At 46.5% G+C, this 22,094-nt stretch overlaps 1 protein-coding gene across 1 annotated transcript; it reads left to right on the plus strand.

Moving 5' to 3' along the window:
* Window positions 1-10,566: 10,566 nt before the first annotated feature.
* LOC104166012 (calcium-dependent secretion activator 1-like) lies at window positions 10,567-15,562 on the plus strand (the record flags this gene model as incomplete). Its single annotated transcript, XM_009705800.1, has 2 exons — window positions 10,567-10,680; window positions 15,230-15,562. Coding segments are annotated over 2 exons (447 nt in total), but the record flags the coding sequence as incomplete, so codon positions are not given.
* Window positions 15,563-22,094: the final 6,532 nt, after the last annotated feature.

Raw genomic sequence — 22,094 nt, forward strand, 5'->3', positions numbered from 1 at the left:
TCCCCTTCCGCTCCACCAGCCCAGCTTCAAGTTGTTTTAGATGGCAGCCCTCTGTTTTGGGGGGGTTGGGAGTTGCCCCAACCCTCAATAAGGGCTGGTGGGTGTGAGCAGGATGCCTGTGGCAGGGCTTACCATTTCAGCCTTGTCTGCCTGCAAGCTTCTCTCCATTTTTTTTATTTTTTTTTTTTTTTTTGCTATCTTGTTCAGTCCCATCAAAGATATTCCCTCCCTTGCTAACTTTGCCAGGCTGAAAACAGCACTTTAACAGAGGCTGGGGCACACCAGGAGTCCTTGAGTCTCCATTCATTTGTCCATCACTTCTGCTCAGTAAGAGCTGTTTTTAAAATAGCTTGTGACATGGAGGAGAGTCAGAGTTTAATGATGAAAATGGTACAAAAATAACTCCAGTGATGGTGGATGTACTTTTTTTAAAAAAAAAAAAAAACAGACAAGGCTGAGTTTTTTGTTTGGAGATCTGAAGTGTCGGTAGGAGATCTTTAGCCAGATCTTTAGATACATTAACCAGGAAGGACAGTTAGCTTCTGTAGTACGTAAGGTCTGCCTGGAGTGGGAACATAGATATGAAAATAGTTCAAATAGTGATTTAAAAGTGTCTCTCTAAAAGTAGCTTGCTTTTCTTCTTGGATAGCCCACCATCCTAGTCTGTGAGAGGCTCTCAGTCTTTTCATGTGTGTAGCCACTTCTGGAGAGAAGTGAAGTGTTGTTATTCCTCTTTCACAGATGGGAGATGCGGCACGAAAGAAGCAGACAAGTGGGCTGTTGGAGAGCAAGGACTTGCCTGGGTCCTGGGACACTGCTCTCCTCTATGGGGGACCCACCAGCATAGAATAGCTTGTGCTCCCACCCCATCCCTCACCCACTTTTCGGACGTGGTTAGTTTACAGATATTTAGCTGTCCTTAGGTTGTGCTTAGGATCTCCAAATACAGGACATACCAAGCATTGCCTGGCCTCTAAAGTAGTCCAAGAATGGAGATACTTGGGTAGGATCAGCAGAAATATGTGTTCCTGATCTTCAGAGTACTGTACTGTCCAAATGACATTGACCCGGGTGGTGGGAAGAGATTCTCCACTGTTAGTTATTCCTCAGGAGGGGCTGGCAGGGTGTCCCTGGTCAAAGGGGCTCTGGCCACAATGATTAGCTGAGTAAAACCTTTCACTTTTATACGGTTCTTTCTTTTGGACACCTGGGCATCATTTGTGAATGTACCTTTGTAGCACTTTGTAGGAGATTTTACACAAAACTTTATTATTATTAAGTAACTACAGTATCAGCTATCTATTGCAGATTATTGAACTGAGATTTTACATGCCTGTCTCCGTGACAGAGCAGGAGGCTTAGGGCTTTGTGACCACTGGGCAATAGATGTGCAGCGTCCATACCCCAAACTGAATTTTTTACTTCCTTGTCAGTAAAGCTGTAAAACATCCAAGCTTTGGAAGTTGTCCTCTGTATATTCTGAAAGAAATATAAATTCTAGTAGATTCATAGCTCAGCCTGTCCCCAGCTTTTCCAAGGGACACGGTATGGGTGACTGATGGGAGATGACCTGTGATGTTCTTCAGCTCCACACCATGCCTTTCCAGTGTGCAGCACACCGTGGTCCTGAGGGACAAATGTATGAGAGGTAACGTCTCAGAAGCTGTGTCACATCGGTACTCACGAGCTTCAAGAGACCATGTGTTGTTTTCCATCCAAAAGAAAAAGAGAAGGAGTGAAAATGTTGCTTTCCAAGACTGCCTGTAAGGCTCAAGAGGAGAAGGAACATCTTCCCTTGATCCTTTTTTCTGGGCTAAGTTTTTTAGGAGTTCTTGGAGCAGCAATGGACTGTACCTACCACACATACTGCACTGGCAGAGCAAAAGGGCAGGCTGAGTCATTTCTGTCGCATTTGCAGAGAGCTCCTTTGCCAGTCAAAGCAAACGTGACTTGACCTGTGCCTCTGACCAAGGCCCTTGCTAGCAGGATTTTCCAGAGGAGGCTGTGTAAGTGGTTGTGTTAGCGGCTCTTGAGACCTCAGGTTAACCAGAGGGGGACTGGGACTGGGAGGGAGCAAGGAAGGCGTTTGGGCTGGAGAGAGGAGGAGGAGAGAAGCTGTCTGCAGGGTCCAGCCTGGAGGAGACCTCCAGGAAATAAAGGGATTTGTCTCCTGTCTTTGGGGCACCCAGAGGAGCACCCAGTGTTGTGGGGCTTTGCATGTTGCTCTGCCCATCCTAGACAGCCTCCATTCTATTTGCCTCCTGGTTTTATTTGCTAGCTGTATTTCTGTTAGTATTTTTATGGGTTTGTTTTTTCTGTTTTATTAACAGAGCAGCTACACTTTTACCACAGGCGAGATGATGCTGGGCTTTCTGCTGAAAGCTGCCAGATCACAGTGATGTGTTTTATCCAGCAGAGCTCACCAGGCGAGGCTCCCATCACAGCAGAAGTTGCCAGGGAGGTTTCTTAGAGCAGCCATAGCCCCTCAGCTCATGCCCAGTCACTGGCCTAGTATTTCCTTGTTGCTATTTATTGCTTGTATTTTGTGCTGGCTTCTCCATTCTTCTGAGATCAAAGTCATATTTTTATTAATCAGTAAAAAAATAGGGGCACATATCCATTTGATCATATGCAGAAAAATACCCGGCAGGGTATTTACTAGGGTAAATACCTAGTAGCGTAGTCTGTTGGATCTATTGCAAACTCACTCTGCTAATGTCTTGCTTAGGCAAAATAGGATCAAAGTTGGGAGAAGTTCCAAGTTTTCTGTGCTCTTGTCAGGTGGCTCCATCTTGGGGTTATTTGCTTGCACACCAGCTGCAGAGGAGGGACCAGCCAGGAGAAGAGAGTGATGGCAGGAGAAGGAAACTTGCAGACAGGAACAGAAATTCCTGAAGCTGTCAGAGCTGCTTTTTCCAATAAGTGTGGTTGATCTTAATGGAAAAGGGGACCCTTTGCAGGAGAGAGATGCAGGTTTAGCATGTGAGTATTAGATGGACATGTCTGGTACCAGCAGAGGTAGCGAGGCAGGCAGTGGCAAGGTGTATTTTGACGTGCCTACATCTAGGCCTGCCCTGTGGTGGGAGGTTGCAGAAGGAAGGTGTAGCTTGGAAAGCACCAGGGAGAAGGTCGTCATGGCAAAGGCCCAATCCCAAATCCTGGCTTTGCTTTCCTCTTTTAGCATTGTGCATTGCTGTGTTTCAGCAAGTGGGAACAGCCGTAATAACATTTTCGGTCTTTCATGTATGTCAAAGAAGTGTGCCTAGCTGGCAGAGTGAATCATAGAAAAGAAATGCACTCGGGGTTTGAGAGGACAAAAAAGAGCATCCATGTGTTTCAAAGAGAGCAACTCAGAGCCTGTGCTTTGTCTCTTCTCATAAACCTGCTACTGAATGTAGTCTGGGGCAGTGGAAAGGAAAGATCTGCTCTGTTTGATCTAGAGGCTCTGTGCCTGCAACTGGCCTAACCAAAGGGATTGATGTTTTACCTTCCCATTACTTACCCAGCAATACTTGAGCCTCTTTAAAGAAGAAATGTTCTGGCAAGTGCCAAAATCATTTCGCACTCACTGCTCGTGCTGCAAAGCTGCTGGAGTTTGCTTGTAATAATGGAGGTAGCGAGAGGTCCTGGCAAGGATCAGAGCTGATGCTGTGGTAGGGCACTGGCTGGGTGGTAGCTCTGCAACTGGGACGAGGAGGGGGCTTCCTTCCTCTGCAAGCAGCTCTTGTGGGTTTTCTCACCCCTTTGGTCGTGTTGCTGAAGCAGATGTTTACTGTTAGGTCAGGAAATACTATTCTTGTATTGTCAGGCTGCTTGAGTAAGAGGTTGGTTTAATCTCTGCGCTGCAAATCGGTGCTGGGTTGGTGTGTAAGGACCCAAGGGATGTTTGCATTGCTTGTGACCAAACCCAGCCTGATTTCTGAGCGTGGGGCAGGTGGGTACATAGGAGTGTTGCTCCTTGGAAAGGTCCCCATCGCTCTGACCCATCCCCAACATCGCAGGTGGACTGAGCAGGCAGAGCATGAGCTGCTGCTGGCAGAAGGTGTTGTGTGTGCCCTACACTGCCCCATGTGTGTAAACCCAGGCGTGGTGATGGCACAGTTGTTTTCTCTGCAGCAAATCAACTGGGCACCTCTTCTGAGAGAGGAGAGGGTGGCACAAGGGTTGGTGGCCGGGGATATGGCCCGTGCTTTTCTTGTTTGTCATCCACAAAGGACAAGCATGGCTGGAGAGAGGGCGGGCAGTGTGGATGCACTAGGGCCTGTAAATCATGGACAGAGAGGGGAGGCAACAAATCAAGCACCCATGAAGAGGGAATTGTATAGACAGCAGTAGATCAGTGGGTGTGTGCACAGTGATCCATGTATAGTCAGACTGTAAAGGAAAGGACGTGCCGGCTTGGTATCCCTGGGAAGATGTATTGTGGCTATCAGAAACCAAGGCACAAGGAGCTCTCTCTGTTAACAAGTATTAAACTTCTCTGAAACAAGCAGAAAATACACTGTTAGGCAGCTGGGAAAAGTTCCCGGAGACTGGCAGTTAATACTGGTTGCTTATGTTAACAGCAAAAAGCCAGCGGTTTCAGCTGTTTGCAAAGCAACCACGTTTGCCCAGGAAAGTTTGCAATTAAAACCCCAAATGCTGTGGATGTGAGTTGCCCCCCATGTGGTCCTCTATGCAGTTGTGGGGACAGCACCATCAGCACAGGGAGAAGCTGGTGCGTTTTCCCAGTGCAAAATAACCCAATGTGTTTGGTTTTTTTTTCTACTCTCATGCCCATTGCTGGGGCCTCTCCCCCAAGGCGAGTGCTCAGCTGCTCCGGCCCCCTGCACCTCCTTCCCTCCCTCCCACGTCCTTTGTGTTGTGGCTGGTTTTCTGATCGTGGAAGCAGTGATGATGAGGGATGCTCATTTGGTTGGTTTAGCTTTTTCCTAAATCACCGAGTGCTGAGGAGTAATAAAATATTTGTTTGATGTTACAAACCCAAACCCAGAACAACAGCACAGTGAGCAGTTAAATATTCCTCCTTGCCATGGTACCTGAACAGCAGGTGCCCTAAGGAGGAAGAGCTCTATGCTGCTCTTAGTCATGTGCTGTAACTTGGTCTCTAGACAAAAGGCAGAGGTGCTTCCCCTGGGAATTACCTGCAGTCCCCAGCGGAACTGATTCCTTTGAGACATGGGTGATGCTGATGGGCTGAGCCTGGCGTGCAGCGCTGCGGTGCATCCTCACGCCCTGGCTGCAGGGCAGACCCTTCCAGTGGGATGCTCAGGGTGCCAGGGCACTGGGAGGTATCAGTGCACCAAAACACCCAGTCCTCGATCAGAGGTGTTCAAGAGTGGCAGTAAAGGGGATCACCTCTGTACCACAACAGTGCCTTTCACTTAAAAACCTTCTTCTACAGAGTTCAAAGCTGACCGCTATTCCAGCGGCCCTCATGTTGAAGGGTATGGCTTTATTAGCTGGTTTGAGTACACGTACAGCTGTGGATGTGTTATTCTGTAGCTGACAAATCAGCGGTTAGCCTTAAAACATTTCGCAATCTAGGATGGCCTCTCCTTGCAAATCTTCTGTTCGATATGGTACTGCCATAGCGTAATGCAGTTTGCAAGGGACTTCTGGAGGTCTCTGGCCCAATTCGCCTGCTCAAAGCAGGGCTTCCTACCAAACTAGATCATGTTCATGCAATCAGGTTGTGAAAATTTGCAAGGCTGGAGATGCTACAGCCTCTTTGGGCCCCTGTCTCAGTGTTGGACCACCCTCTCTGCAACATTATGCAAGGATTCTTATAAATTCTTATGAAACTCTCTTTTCTATGAGCTTTCAAGGCATGTCATCTGTGGCTCTTGGACGTTTAATACAGTTGATGTGCATCATACAAAGCTTGGAAAGACAACTGTCGTGTGAGTGCAAGTCATCTTGTTTTCTTCACACATGCAGATTTGAAAGTTCACTTTAAAAGAGTGAAAGTCTGCAGAAGTTGTTCTAGTTCTTCAAAGTTCAAAGCATGTAAATCTGAGACTCTGTTTTGAAACCATCCATGATACAGCATGGGGTACAAAACGCAAATCCAGCTAACGTTGTATTATTGTGTAATGTTGTCCATAAGCAGTAAGCTGTACAGCCATTCCTATTCCTGCGTGTTCAGACACAGCAAAGCATTTTGGAGAGAGGATGGGTTAGGGAGACATGTTGCTGTGTATAACTGTGTTCAGGGAACTTTTCTGTGGCAAACAGCTCCTCTTTGCAATGCTTCTGTTGCCCCAGTGTAGGCGAAGGAGGCTGGAGACGATGTGCAGAGATGGTGCCAGCTGTTTGCTGGCTGGAAGAACTCTGGAGAAGGTGCCCTGGCTCCATGCATTCAGGTCTGTGTTCGACTCAGCGTCAGATGGAATATGTGCAAAAATAACAAGTAGCAAGAAAGCTGCTGGTTAGCATTTGTCACAAGGAGGCTGTTGTGCCATTTGCTGAGATCTGCATCAAGCAAATTCAAGAAATTACCTCCGTGATTTGCTTGTGACCATGGTGGGCACATGGCTCATGCCAGAGATTATTCCACACCATTTCTGAGGTCACTAGATTTGTGCTGGGCATGCAATTTCTCTCACCAAAAAAAAAAAATGTAGACCAAAAAGGTAGGAAGCATTTGGATGCCCAGATCTAGTCACTGGTGAGCTCTTCCCCGTGATTTAGTCCGTTACGGAGACGACCTCTGCCAAGCTTCTTATAAAAAGCCCTGCAATCCACTAGGGATGCTAGCCCAAAGCTCCATGGGTGCCCTGCATGATACCTGTGCCAGGAGTTCATCATCACTGACTCAATTACATTTTTAATATGCATATGTGTATCTGGCAACTTAAGTACTTGAATGCTTTAGACAGATAAAGACTGTGAAACACTCCCTTGCATAAACACACCACAATATTAACTTGGGAGAGTTTGCTTGGATCCAGAGTCACTGTACACAAGCAGAGTGTTCTGCAACCTCTATTGAATGCAGACATGACTTATTTTTTTCACAGCTGTCACACACTGAAAGCAGTTGTGGGGAAAAGCAGTGAGGGTTGGAAAAGCAAGGGAAAGTAAATACAATAAACCTCTTCCATTCACCTTACTCCTGCTTATTCCCAGCTCTTTACTTCTCACCTGTGCGACAGCACCTGGATTTATATTTGCATCAAGGCAATGAGGCTCTGCCCCCCACCCAGCCGCTCACCGTATGGCCTTGCAACCCAACAGGGCTTCACCTCCTGCCATAGCTGGTGCAAAGCTGTGATGTTATACTGATATGCTTCAAAGGGGAAGCAATTCTGTTGTTTTCTGCTATTTGTAAGCATGCTATGTGGTTTGTATTGGCCCCTTAGTGGCCTTACTGGATCTGCAGAAGCTGTTGTCTTGCTTTATAAGGATTTCTAGCTGATCACTGATGCTTCTAATAGCAAGAGATAAGATAACATCCCTGCCTTTAAAGCACTTAAGCTTCCAGGTGAGTGTTCAGGGCATGTGCTCTTTTAAGCCAGTGGATGGGTTGGTGGCATTGCTTGGCCCTGCTTAAAGGCTTTGGATGTCGGGGCTGAGGCTGCTCCTCTGCCCTGGTCCAGCCTCTGCCAGGGAGGTGTTGTCCCCCAGCTGCCCGAGGGGTGCTTCTGGGATTTGGCAGCGATGCCTTTGGTGCCTGACGGGGTTGGGAAGAGACATAAAATGAGAGGTGCAGCATGCTGGGCAGATTTCATTCACCTGCAGGTCTGGTCTCCTCCTTTGCTGGTGCTGACTTTCTGCGCCAGGCATCTGCTGCTGTGCTGCTGAAGCTCAGTCTAATGTGAAAGCAGTTTAATTTTGGCTCACATTGGCTGCTTTCTTGATAACATCCATAACAGTGGCACAGGCACAAATCAATACACCAATGCTGTTTCACGGTCTGGTGGGGATGGAAGACCGAGGGTCCTGTTAGCCAAGGACTGGGCCATGCTGCAGCCTGGTGTGATCAGAGAGGATCTCCTTTTCTCTGGGCAGGGAAAATACTTGCCTGGAGCTTGGGGGCGAGGAGGAGGTAACTGATACTCCAGTAGAGACAAATCTGATGATTCATTTCCATAGCTCCCAGGAGCTCACGTGTGAGCTGCGTACTAGGAGTTTCTAGGAATTTCAAGGAACATCATTCGTTTTGAAGGTAACCCATTCAATATTGAAGAAGGAGCATAAAATATTGCTGCTAGATGGCATTATAGGAATTGAACAAGCAGTGACTTCTGGAGGTTGTCCTAAGAAATAACCTGGGGGGAAATAAAAAAAAAAAAAAGAAAATGCCATGCACATTGTTAAAAACCCAAATGAAAAGCCTCTGGGCTCAGAGTGTCTGCGCTCTTAGTGTATCTTTCCTTGTGTCTCAACACCCTGATTTTGATGTTACCTGTAGTTTTTCCATTTCTTTTCTTGTTTTCTTATGGCCTCTATTGCTCTGTCTTTCCTGCGTGACATTCGCAATGATTGCTAATACAAAATCCTCACTACATTTAATTAACATCTTACTTTCTCTTCTTCCAGATAATTACATGCTTAATAAAAACAGACCTAGCACCTTCCCACAGGTGTTTCCCACTTGATCACTACATTGTCTCTGGCTCCTCTTACCGCTGACCCACTTTTCTTTTCAATTCCATCAGGAGCTTCCATCAGCTCAGAGAAGTTTGGAGCCTGCTTTATGTCTGATGCTGTGTGTATTGCCCAAGGTCTCGTGATGTCTAGGGTTTTAGGTGCCTGACACAGCAGATGGACTCTTAGAGCTAAAAATTAGATCCTGCCAGCCTTAAAGTCAGGAGCTTTCGGCAGTGCTTTTCCACAGGGTTCATTGCAGATGGTGCGTAAGGCTCAGGTGGGTCAGGTTAGAGGGATGGTCATTGCTCCAGCCCTGTGATGCTGAGCCTTGTCGCATGTGTCAGACCCTGTGAAGTCTGGGCTGCTTTTTGGGGGTGGGAATGACATGTCTTTCCAGCACCTACAGAGGTGATGAAGGCTGTTCCATGTTTTCTGAAGCAGAGCATATTGAATCTTGCTTTATGACACTTTGATGAACACCTCTCCATGAGCACCAAGATAAACTAATCCCGGATTATCACATCAAATTGCCATTCCTTACTAACCCTCCTCAGCGTGGTGTTGCAGAATTAATTACCAGTATTCATGATGTTCATTACTGCAGTCCCTAAACACCCTGCATGGTGTATCGTCTAGATCTAGTGATATTTATCGTTGCATTTTCCAAGTGGTCCCTCTCCTGCTTTTTATCACTACCTGTGTTTACCAGGCCTCGTTATGCTGTAGTTGTTTGAATCTCTGTAGTTTTTGATACTTTATTCAAAGCCATTTAGACACTTGGAGCCATTACTTTTATTTTTCTCTTCCAATCTAATGGACTGGTTTCTTCTGCTGCACACAAGTGAGAAAAAACCCCTCTTCTCTAGACCTTTTGGACAACACCAGTTGTCCTAATTCTTACTGCTTTCTTTTCCCTTGAAGTTTTAAGTTGTCGTATATACATCTTCTTTGCTTCCTTCCCTTCTGTCTAAATTAATTCTTATCTTCAAACCTGAAGTAGCCCTGTGGTAAACCAGGCACAACTACATTTAAATCCCTGTAGCCCTTCAGCATGTGTGTTATCTGCAGCTTAAGATGTTATGCTGGCACTGCTGGTACATGACTTATGTGCCTGCTGTGACTTTGTCTGCACTACAAGCTGAAGAGGTGGAGGTTTTTTTGCTATATCTGTTTTTAAACTGACAGATAAATTGGCAAAATAATGGCATGTTATCTTACAAGACTGGAATAAACCCTTGTAAACTTTCTGTTGATGTCATCCTGCCAAAATTAGAAACGTCTTGTAAGTTATACTAGCTGTATGCTGGACAGAAACTGTTTTGAGCAGCAAAGAGACAGCAGAGAAAGTCCTTGCTAGGGTAAGAACAGGTTTGCCCTTGTATGATTTCTTTGACATTAAATGATATTAAATTCTTTCATCACTGATCCTGACTGGTGTTTTTTATGTGACAAACCAAAAGAAATGAGCAGGGAAAAAAAAATAAACAAACAAGCAAACAAGGAAAGACCAGGGCCCAGGAATGCTGATGAGTGTCGTCTTCAACAGCCAACTCGCAAGGCTTCCCGTTCGGTGATGAAACCTCATCTTCTGAAGGGGAGGAGAGGCTAAATGGGGAAGGGATTGCACTGAAACACTCTCTTCCAAGCATGCACACAGCAGCTTGCTTTTGACTTAGATATACCTGAAGTGGTAGAAGTCTTGCGTGCGTTTTGTGGTGGCAGAGTTGTTTAGAAATGATGTTCAGGATGACTTTAGGTGCTCATGATGCTTAAATGAACTTGCCAGGGTGAAGAGTGAATGTGTGTGTACCCATATGTGGCTGATTCCTCATCTATTGCTGCTGTCCCCAAAGGAGAGCAGAAGTGCTCATGATGAGCACCCCAATAAGATGTTGCAGAAGAACTAGTGAGTTTTTTCCCTCATATGTAAACCTTTCTTGACTGATTTTCTCCTTCTGGTATGTTTTGCAGATAAGTAAGCAGCAGCTTCAGACAATCAAAGATCGTTTCCAGGCCTTTCTCAATGGAGAAACCCAGATTGTGGCAGATGAAGCATTTATAAATGCTGTCCAGAGCTACTATGAGGTAAGGAGAGACAATACAATGTTCATATGAATCCCTGTTCTCACCCCTATTCACAGACAGGGTCAAATTCTGAACTAATGGATCGTCCTTTATCAAACAGCACAAAACAAAGATGAGTACAAAGCTTCTGATGTCTGGTACATCACAAGGTTTGTGAGGGTCAGGGTTTGAACATGCAACCATATGGCAACCCCTACACCATGGTGTATCCTATAGGTTGTTTATGGGGAAGATCACCCTTCCTTGAAGCTGATACTTTCAAACAGTGTACTCTAAAACAGGGAAGATGGCACAATATAAAATAAATGTCACATGCTCCCTGTGAAAAATACCGAGAGAAAACTGGGCAGCACATTCAGTTCTTGCTGAAGCTTTTGCCTCATGTCTAATTGACTTTGGGATTTTCAGCAAGAGTCTGTCTTTTCTCTTTGGTATGACAAGTGCTGTAAAGCAAAGGGGGAGGGAGGAGGATGTACATCTACAAAACTAGATGATACCAAAGAACATGAAGCATCATTCATAACTGTGCAAAAGAATAATTATGCATGTCTGTCTTTTTGCACCTCTTTGTATGCAGCTCTTAATGCTGCCTTTCACATCTTTTCTTAGAAGGAAAGAGCTTCTGTTTTTGAAGGAGATCAGCGCTTGTAATTTGTATGAGGAGTGTTGCTTGTTTTTTTGCTAGCCTTTCTGCAACCCATTTCTTTCTCCCTAGAGCTATTCTGTCATTAAAGGTGAAGATTTTGAATTGCCTACATAAAATATTTCTCTGGAAGTGGAATCTAAGAGGGGACCAAAATCAGATACTAAAGCTGAAGAGAATTTTAACTCTATAAAAAATGATAGCAGCTGCTTCTGTGTAAAGAAAGCACAAATTATCACTGGATTAACTCTATTAAACCAGCCTAGTAGTTACTGCTCCATCATTCCGTGTACAGGAAGGAAGCTGAGAGTAATTTACATCTCTTATCAGAGAAGAAATTGCCAAGGGATCATCAGTTTATCACAGCTTCACCAAACAGATGCTCTGAGAAAGTTTTCAAGATGGCGTGAGCTGCAGTTTGGGATGTAAGAGCAGCGTAATCTGTTCAGATAAGACTATTGGGCAGGAAAAGGAAGCTGCTTAAAACCAGGCAAAATATATGCCTGTTTCACTGGTGGGTCTGGCTGAAAGTCTGTCCTGACCAGCTCCAGAAGTCCTGTGCTGTATAATTACCCCAAGTGATCAAACTTACAAAGAACAGTTGATCAGCACTAGATGTCTGCAAGCCCTGTGTCTTCAGTTCAACTGGACGCTCCACTGGCTCTGTCCTACTTAAAATAGGCCACAAAAAGCATAATGCATCGCTCAGTGTCCTTTAGCACGATTTTCTTGCTCTTCTTTTTAACCGTGGTCTCCTTTAATTTACGGTGGTGTACTTTCAGCTCCTGTGCAGCTGTAGCATGGCTGCGCGTCTCTTCTTCAGCACCATCTGTGGTGGCACAAGGCAAAGCCTCTGCCCCATCTCAGTGCCTGAGCAGCGTTCCCTGCTGATGGTGCTCTCCTTCCTCACTCCTCTGCAAAGAGGTGCCCACCCTTGGTCGAGCCATGGTGCAGTCACAGCAGATCCTGCTTATCTCAGCTCCTGCAAATCTTAGAGTTTTGTGCGATTAACCGTCCCTTGGATGGACACTATCTAGAAATCGGTGTTTAGATACTGACTTATAAAGCTGCATGATGGCTTGGAAAATACTAAAATTTGGGTTTTTTTCTGAGCTGAAATTGGCCATCTCTGTGCAGGACATGACTGGTGTTTCTGAGGGCTCCGTTTACTAACAGTGCAGAATAGGTTCATTACCTAGGGAATTTTTTTTTTTTTTTCTGGAGAAAGAAAGAAGTAGAGCTGGCATTGTAGGTCAGGAATGCATTTGCTCTTGTCCTGAACCTGTTTGCATGGCCACATTCTGCTGTCAAGTCTGCTGTCAAGGGGTAAGTGCGTGATTGTCAATCTTAGACTAGTTCACAGGCTGCTATCAAATTAAAAGATTGAGTGATCTGAGCAGGCTCAGCCGCTGGTCTGCAAAGTGCTGCTGTTGCTGCCGGAATACTGCAGACCCATGTGTGCGAGACAGGCCCAGCTCACTTTAACAGACCCTCCAGGAGAGCTTTTCTCACATCCTTTTACTTCTAATGAGTAAAGCTTCATCTGTCAACCAGCGCTTTATGCAGCAGTCCCTTCAGGGAGTATTATAGAAATGCTCCATTAGACCCATTTCAACTCCGCTATGGGCAGATGGAGCTGGGGCCACACATGGTGTGGGGGGCTCATCTGTGGACATGGGAGGAGATGCCTGACCCAGCTCACGGAGGTCAGTTCTCTTCTGCAGGTACCAGTGTATTGCACCCACACTAGGATTTTGCTCCAGCAATTCTTGACTCCTGGCAGTCCTACTAGGCACTCTTACAGCCCGGCGATTCACCTGGTGCTTTCTAAAGAAAGCAGCTTGCTCTGCAGGACAAAACACCTCTTTTATCTTTTTTATCTTCCTATTTCACGGTCTTTTTCTGCTGCTTTGTGTCTGACTGGCACTCCCCTGTACCTGCCTCCTCTCTGCCAGCCGCAGCCCTCCTTTCTTCAGCTGGCCGCTGCTTCGCACTTGGGGAGGATAAATTGGGTCTGAAGGGAGATGGGGAGTCAGATCCCTCTGCTTGCACTGCTGTCACCCCTCTGACTGGGGTGAGGACCACAGATAACCACAGCCACTGGTGCTGGCAGGGGTGAGGCCCACAGATACCCACAGCCACTGGTGCTGGCAGGTGTGAGAAGTTGTTAGCGCTGTCGCATTGGATCAGGCCAAAGGTGCCTGGAGTGGATGATTAGAGAGGAGATGTGGAAAGCTGAGGGTGCTGCTAAGGGAGCTGCTGTGGGGCTGTTTGTCATGACCTCCCACTGTTTCCAACGTTTAGTGTGCTGGGGACTTCCTCGTCTGCATTGGGAGCTTTGATTTTGGTAGCTCTCACCTATTACTTAAAAGCACCCACACACCCCCAGGATGTTATCACTCATGTTTAAGCTCTGCAAGGAAATGAAGTGTTTGCTAGTATTGTTTCAGCGTGGACTGAAGAGGCTGCTGGTGGCATCCTGCCTGTCTCATCTGCAGGGAGTGCTCCCCAGCACAGTGATGTTGGAAGGAAACAGCCCAGCTCTTCCTCAGCAGTATTTTTGGGCTGGTCCTGGGGCAAAACCCACTACCACTGCTGACAGATGCCTGTGCCATCAAGCATCAGAACATGGAGTGCCATGTTGCTGAGTGGTATAAAAAAAAAATCTACCATATCCTTAGGTCATCCTCAAGCTCTTTAATTATTGAGAGCTGACAGATACACCCCTATGCTGGCACAGCTTCTTCCCAGCCTGCTGTATTCATCAATTCTCAGCATCATTAATAAAACAGCAGTTCTTACAGGGCAACGATTGCTCTCCTGTGTTCAGGGCTTGGGAGAGGAGAGCCAATACAATATCCCCCTGTCCCTCTCTCACCTTTCAGCTCTGCGTTGCTCCCATGGCACCTCCTGCTCTGCAGGAGTTTGTTTTGACACTTCTGCCGCTCTTGCAATAGGAAGAACATCTTCATCAAACGCCTTCTCCCTTCCTCCTCCTGTCGGTGTCCTGCACCTTGCAGGCTGCTCTCTCTGCAGAGCCTTCCTGGGCAGCCTCAAGCCATGCTGAACCATCCTGGGCTGCTTCAGCAGAGCTGGAGCGCGAGAGGATTTGGCCTCATCCACCTGTGGCCATGCCACCTTTTAGTGATCTGAGTTGCCTTGGTGATTACCCATCAGTTTGCAAAGATCACGCCGTTTGTCCTTGTCCTTTCCTGGGATGTTTTAATGGTGCTCTTGCAGTGCTGATTGCCCAGGTTGGAAAGACCAGGGTATGGGAGAAGTGGGGACACACATGTTATTTAACTGAAGGTAACATTAAATTAGTTAATACAATGTCATTCCTGTCATCTTGTGACAACAGAGCAGTCTGCAAAGATCTCCTCCGGCATAGCAGCTTAATGTAAGCCTGGTCACTGCACTGGTCAGAGGTTTCCCAGGGACCTGACTACCAGGAGAAATGCGGCGCAATGCTGTTGACTTGAGTAGGATGACTGGGCTCCCTCTAACAGGGCAGAACTTGGCTAAGTGAATGTAGTTGTGAGATAACTTCCTTATTAAAACATTTGGTAGAGCAAAATATAATCCTGCTTTCCCAAAGGGCATTTATGTATCCGGTGAGGTGTGACCACAACATCTCATGAAGTCCTAATTGCATCAAAATGTTCCATTTTAGCGGATGCAAAGCAGAAGCTTCACCTGATTTCATTACACTTCCCGAAGTACAGCTGAAACGTCTGTCCATCTGGCAACATGTGGTTGTTGAGTGAGGAGTTGGAATGTGTACTGGCAGCCAGTTAGCGGGCTTCCCAGCAGTGAAACCATGTTTTGTGGTACTTAAGGGGGATTTTTTGATTTTTTTTTTTTTTTTTTTAACTGACACCATTTGAAGTCACCCTTTTTTTGCAGGTATTCCTGAAAAGCGACCGCGTTGCTAGGATGGTGCAGAGCGGAGGGTGCTCAGCCAATGACTCCCGGGAGGTCTTCAAGAAGCACATTGAGAAGAGGGTGCGCAGCCTGCCAGAAATTGATGGCCTCAGCAAGGAGACGGTCCTGAGCTCTTGGATGGCAAAGTTTGATGCTATTTACCGTGGGGAAGAGGATCCCCGCAAGCAGCAGGCCAGGATGACGGCCAGCGCTGCCTCGGAGCTCATCCTCAGCAAGGAGCAGCTCTACGAGATGTTCCAGAACATTTTGGGGATCAAGAAATTTGAGCATCAGCTTCTGTACAACGCGTGTCAGGTAAAGTCCTTCTCCCAGGCTGGGTGGGAATGGAAGAGGGTTTCACAGAGAAGGGGTTGCCAATGGGAAACACTCCTATTATGAACAGGAAACTTTGTGTCTGTCCAGACTGGTTTTGAGAGAACTTTCACCAAAGAAGAGAGTTTTGGTTCATGGTGGGACTTCTGCATTGCCAGTTTTGTTCTGGCTATCCAAGTGGGCCTCCTTCTCTTACTCATGCCATAGGGTTACTGAGATGGGAAAATTTTATTTCTCTAGCTCTGTGTCTAGATGAGCAGGTCTTTGATGTTGCCTAAGTGGGCTGTTTTGCTGCGACTTGCTTGCCTTTCCTCTGTCACATCACCAGTCTGAACGGCAGAAGTCCATTCTTGCAGCCTGTGATAACCTTATTAGTACTTGAAGCTCTGATGCCCCTGGGCTGGATGTCTTATGCAAACTCGTGTTGTACGGGTTCCCCTTAAATAGAGGGAGCCTCTGTGACCCCTGCATGCCCATGGTGGAAGGAGAGAGCATCCCAAACCCCATGACCTCAGAGTGGCTCTGCTTGCACTATGAGTTCCCAGATAGAAACCTTTCCCATTTCTCTCTTTTTCTCACCCAGTAAGAGCCAGTTCCCCAGAGGTGTGGAACTGGGACTCTGCAGTGCTGCTTGTGTTTCCAGCAGCTCTTGCTGAAGGCTGTCAGTGGCTGTCCAGGCTGTTGGTGACCCAGATTATGGTCCCCTGCTATCGGATATAAATATCACAGACCGCGTAAAGCATGTCAGCGTCACGGGGAGGGTAAGGTAATGCTGTGGAAAGTTTTCGGAGGAGAAGCAAACCTCAGTCTCTTCCCCATAATTCAGAGCTTCAACTTCTTAATGAAATTAATACATTCGAGACCAATTCTGTCTGTCTTCTGTCTAGACATTTCCAATTCTTTTCAAGACATAGAAAATTGTTTGATCTGTGTTTTCTCCTGTAAAGAGCTTAATTATCTTGCATTTGTTCTTCTTCATCTCAGAGCTTAATAGCAGAGTGGGGAAAGGATAATAAATGTCCCTGAGTAAGGCGTCTTCATAGCAAAAAGACAACAGCAAGGAATGCATCGATCCTTATAAGTTATGTTTACAAACCAGATTTCGTGCCTCCATCCTCTGTTGGAGGACTTCTTTAAAATCAAAACCGTAATGTTTTCAGTGATGTGTTGAGAGCTGAGTCAGTTCTGCAGTGGTTTTCTGTGTTTTTTGGTGTTTTTTTTTTAACTTAAACCAACTCAAGCGCTGTGTCTCTCATGCTCCTTTGACCTATGCTTGGCTAAGGAGCTAGGGTGGTTTTGTGTGAGCGTGTGTGCGATCCTACTCTCTTGCTTTGTGGTTCCCAGTGATGCAGAAAACAGTATTTAATCATGGCTTCCCTGCTTTGTGTATGATCTCTGCTTATGAGAGCCTTTCTAGCTGGCACCATGAACCCAGTGGCTGCTCCCTGCAAATTGCCCTGTTGCATCGAGCAACCTGTTTCCTGCAGTAGGTCCTAGTTTTACTCTGAAAGTGAAGGATTTAATTCTGAGTCTTTTCTAATACTTAGAGGCAGCAAACCTGCAATTTAAGCTTTAGAGAAAGATGTCATTTCTGTTGAAAGCGAGTATTAGCACGGGAGTTACTCTGTTTTTAATACCTGGATAGTGAGGATTAGCAATGCAGAAGGGAAAGCCCTTTTTACAAGGCACGGTTCAAAAAGCTGCAAGGCTAGCAGTCGTTCAGCCGTTTGGTGTTTTCCTGAGGTACAGTGCAAGTGATTCTGGTGCCACGGTGCCAGCACGGTGGGGTGGGAGCTTGCCCTGCGGGGAGTGGATGTGGGAGCAGGTCGCTGCTGCTCCATCTCCCGTTTGGTGCTGCAGGGAAGGCCGCAGTGAGCACCCAGGGAAACTGCAGGCTTTGCTGTGGGGATCCTTATTTCTGTGATCAGGTCATCTGGGCTATACCAGAGGGATCTCTGGAGCTCTCTGGCCACCGGCAGCCCTTAGGAGAGCAGCGACGGCTGCTCTGCACTTCCATCTTGTCATGAAGCACTAAAATTGCTGTTGACAACTACTCCTTCCTGCAGGGTCTCAGCCATAGCTTGCAGCCAGTCTGTTGTAGAATAAAAGTATGGAGGGTTCCTGGCAAAAGTTGAAGGTGCAGGCCACTTGGCTAGCGTGTTTTCTGCAGCAGAGCTGCAGGGGAGAGCAGAAAACGATATGCAATGAGCAGTGATTTTGTAATCTGCCCCGTTCCCCCCATAAAATCTTCCTCCTGATCTCTCATGTTGAAGCATTGGCATCAGCCCTAAACCAGAAGGTTTTTCCCTTTCCCTCCTAAACTTCAGTAGCAAATTGTTTCCTACTCCAAAAGCTCTTGGTGTTTGCACAGGGCAGATTTCAAAGCCACAACAGCAGCTGGGTGCCGGATTGCTGCAGGCTGGAGATGCAAGTCAAGCCCTGGGCACTGTCCTTCGTGGCTTGGAAACTCTCCCGTGCCATAACCCCTTGGACTGTGCTGAGCTGCTCTGCACCGGCAGCATCTCTGATGTGGGAAGTCTGACACCAATTAGAGAGCCAGAGGCACTCGCCAACGTTACAGCACTAAAACCAGAGACATCCGGAGAGAGAAGAATCGCGTGTGCAGCATTGCAGCAACCCGGGTGGGTGCTGGGTGGGAAAGGACCAGGGGCAGCTGGAGGGGAGGAACGGCTCCCTGCTTTGCGTGTGTGTGTGCTATGGCCATGGCAGGGCTGGGACATGCTTCTGCAGGGCTTCCTTCCAGCCTCTCTCTCCCCCTCTTTGCATTTTCATAAATTTCATTTGCTGGATCTGACTCTCTCTGTTTGACGAGCCATCTTCTGTAAACACTTCTGCTCTGCCAACCTGTCCTGAACTCAGCAGTGAGTTCCCTTCCCAGGTGGGTTTGTAAGCACCTCAGCCTGCAGCCGTACTTGCAGCAAAGAGCACAGCCATTGGGCTTTGGGGTGCTGGCCCCATAACTACTAAAAATGGTCATTTATTTCTATTGTGCTGTTTTGCTTCATTCCGGATTGCGTTTCGATCAGAGTCAGCGTAAGCAGTGCTCATTTACCTCCCTGTGAAGACACGCTGACTCTGTTAGTCCGACTCGTGTCTCATCAGAGTTAATTGGAAGTACAACTTAAATCTTAATAATTTGATTGAAGCTTCTGTTGCCTGTTTCGTAAGAACAAAATATTTTATATATTCTGTTTATGAATAAGCTTTAAGTAAAAGGAAAACATTGGCACTTTCCTGGATATGCTGAAATTACCATATTCCCAGAAACGCCACATGGGCTCAAGTTGTGCACATGTGGGTGATTAATACATTTGCTTTCCTCCTTCAGGCAACGTATAGACAACTCCTGCCAGAGCCCACCGTACCCTGGCTCAGCAGCCCACAACAATGCCAGCCCTGGGCTGTGTGCTGAGACTCAGCAAACCTCCCAAATTCATGTGGGAGCAACAAAGAACTTCCCAGCGGTAGTTTGGCTTGGTATAAGCTACACTTATTTTTGACCTACACTTGTCTGCTGTGCACGGGAGGAATTGGGAAAGGGAGCATTTCCCCTGGCAGGCTATCTGAATGCCATCATTCTTCCTGGAGTGGCCGTGTAGTGCAGTTAATGCAGTTTATCAGTCAGTCACCTGTGCTTAGAAAAGCAAAGCCGATCGGCTTTTCCCATTGTTCCTGTGCGCTGGGAGCAGAGGGGCTGGCTGGTCTGACATGCTCTCGCTTGCCTTGGTGTGCAGGGTGAAACTGCCCCAGAGGAGGTGCAAGGTGGCAAGAGGCACGAAGAGTTTGCCTAATTATTGTTCTCCTAAAGCATGAGAAGGAATGGTGCTAAGAGCCCCAAACACTTGCTTGAACTTCTCCTGTGGTCTGGAAGAAAGTAATTTTCTCTATGTGGCCTCCTGTTACATCATACTCACTGATTGCATAATGATTACATCACTAGGATGGCATTTCCATTCACTTCTGAAATAATATTTTGTTTGTGCAGAAGGAGGATGATTTCAAAAGGGATTTTTTTTTTTTTAATACAATATCCCCAGGTGGTATGAGATAAGTGTATTCTTAATGTGATAGTGGTGATATAGCAGGATCTGAGATAGCAACAGCAAAAAGGATTGATGCGATTGGAAAGGCTTTTAGGAAACAAAGATGGGAAGTGGTGTTGTAGCAGAATGATTGTGGAGATAACGATGTTCTTAAGCACAACCTCTGACTAGAACATTTTAAATAATACACAGAGGCTTAAGTTTTTTGCATAACACACACTATGTGGCTTGGTGTTTCTGCTCCACTGAAGTCAGTGTGGGAATTGAGTATCTCCAGCTCCAGCAGCGAGCTCCTCAGCTGTGCGAGGGATATTGTGGAGGGACCTGTGTTTGAGTCTTGGATTTCTGGTCCACAACCTGTTGGCTAAGCTTGGGTTTAGCTCTACTGCTTTGTAATTAACCTGTGACTGTGTAAGAGTCATATAGGAGCTATTTTCTGTAAGTGATGGGCAATTCCAAACTTGGATCTTTGCTGCAGTTGGTGTTTCCTTGGGCACGAGCCCTATATTTCCCATTGTCCTTCACGACGGCTGAATTGCAACAGCATCTCTGCAAATCAGGCTGTGGTGTTCTCCCTGTCTTGTTCTTCCTCAGCTGCAGGGCAGTGATTTACTTTTCTCTCTCAAGCTGTGTTTGAAAGTGATTTTTAGCTACAGTGAGAAGAGAAGCTGGTACAGTGCTCTTCAGTTAATCCAGAGGCAGTTAGCTGATGTACGGACCACATCTGTGATGAGCTGCACCCTTCCATCCTCCAGCTTTGGAGGAAGCGCTGGGCTCTCGGGCTGTCCCTGCAAGACTGTCTGAATTCACAGGCTCCACAATCAGACTTTCACTTCTTTCCTGGGCCTGAAGTGTCCCGTACACTGTGCCATTCCTGTTAAATGTGCAAAATACCTGTGTTAAACTTCCAATTTCATCTAATTCCCTTAGATATTAGATTTGAAAACATATAGCTAAATATATGCATGTCAAACCTGCCGAGTAATACATAGTAATACATGGTTGTGGCTTTTCAGCATCTATTCCTGTCCATCAGGTGGAAAGTAAAACATCAGAGGAGCATACAAGTGTGGGTGGGCTACAACACAGACCAGGTCCCATCGCTGTCTGGTGGCCCTTTCACCTAAAGGGATGAAAGCTGCTAACCACTGCAATTGGAATTGTTTCATAAGTTTTGGGGACCTGTGATTTTTAGCTAGGAAACATTTCAACCCAAATTTTGCCGGCTGACTTAAAACTGGAATTCACTGTTTTGACATTTATTTTTGCAGCTGAATTAGGACACTGTGTCCAAAGGCTGACATTTCTCACAAAGTAGAAAGTTTCCCTGACAAAAAGACTGGTTTCAGAAGTATTAGCAGAAAAGATATTTAGGCTTTCTGTCCTGAATCAAATGTTTGATTTTAGCTCAAGTCAGTATTAGAGATGATTCGCTGAACTGATGTCTTGCCATCTGCCCCTCTCGTCTCTTCAGTTCGAGTGGTTTTCCTGAACTCCGTTTCTTGACTCACTGCAGTGTGAGCCCATTGCGGAGATGCTGTGGTGGTACTTGGAAGATGCAGCCCAAGTTAGGGCAGAAACAAGTAAGGACAGAAACTCCTGTGAGGCACTGTAACAGGTCAGACAGTGAGATGAAGGTTAAGGTGACCTCAGAATAAATGTTTGGTTTGTGTGTATCCTCCCCAAACCACGTATTTCATTTTGATTGTTGTGATGAAAAATTCCCAGCCATACCTTACAATGAGAATTGAGCCCAGGGTCATTGGGCACAATGTGAAGTTACCTGTCTGTGCACATCTGTGTCCCTTCAATTCAGAGAGATGGGTTTAGTATCAGATCACCCCCTTCTGCTCCCTATTCATCATTTTTGAAGAACATAAATCAATTCCTTTTTATTCTAGCTTCATTTAGAAGTTCAACGCCTATGAAATGGCCATCTGCAGTTCTAGGCATTTAAGCACTAACACTGGGTATATAGTGACCCCTCCAAAAGGGCAGGAGGTTTGCTTCAGCCCCAGAGCCCCTGCGAACAGACGGTCACAGGGGCAGTGGTGTTGAGCCGGGGCTGCTGCGGAGCTGCAGGCAAGGACCAGTAAGCCTCCATGGGCTCCTCTCTCCGAGCCTGGATACCTGGATGCTGTGGAAAACCGGTGGCATCAGCCAGCCCCCTTGCCCACCCCCACCCCCCGCCTTCTTTCACTCCTTCAAAACACCTTTTGGTCCCTCTGCCTATTTCCACACTGTAAGCATTATCCCCCATGCCACCCTTAAAACAAAGCCACCACCAATAAAAACGGGTTAAGGTGGTTTTGAGATGATCAAAAACCTCAAAATCCATAAAGCATCATGCTCTGTTTTCAGTAATTCAGTATTTATTTCCATGGAAACGGAAATGGCAGCCTGGAGCCTTCTGCAGGGTTGTAATTACTCCTGTAGCAGCCAGTGGCAGG

This window comes from Cariama cristata, unplaced genomic scaffold (genome assembly GCF_000690535.1).
Source record: "Cariama cristata isolate BGI_N322 unplaced genomic scaffold, ASM69053v1 scaffold25648, whole genome shotgun sequence".
In the NCBI taxonomy this organism is placed as follows: Eukaryota; Metazoa; Chordata; class Aves; order Cariamiformes; family Cariamidae; genus Cariama; species Cariama cristata.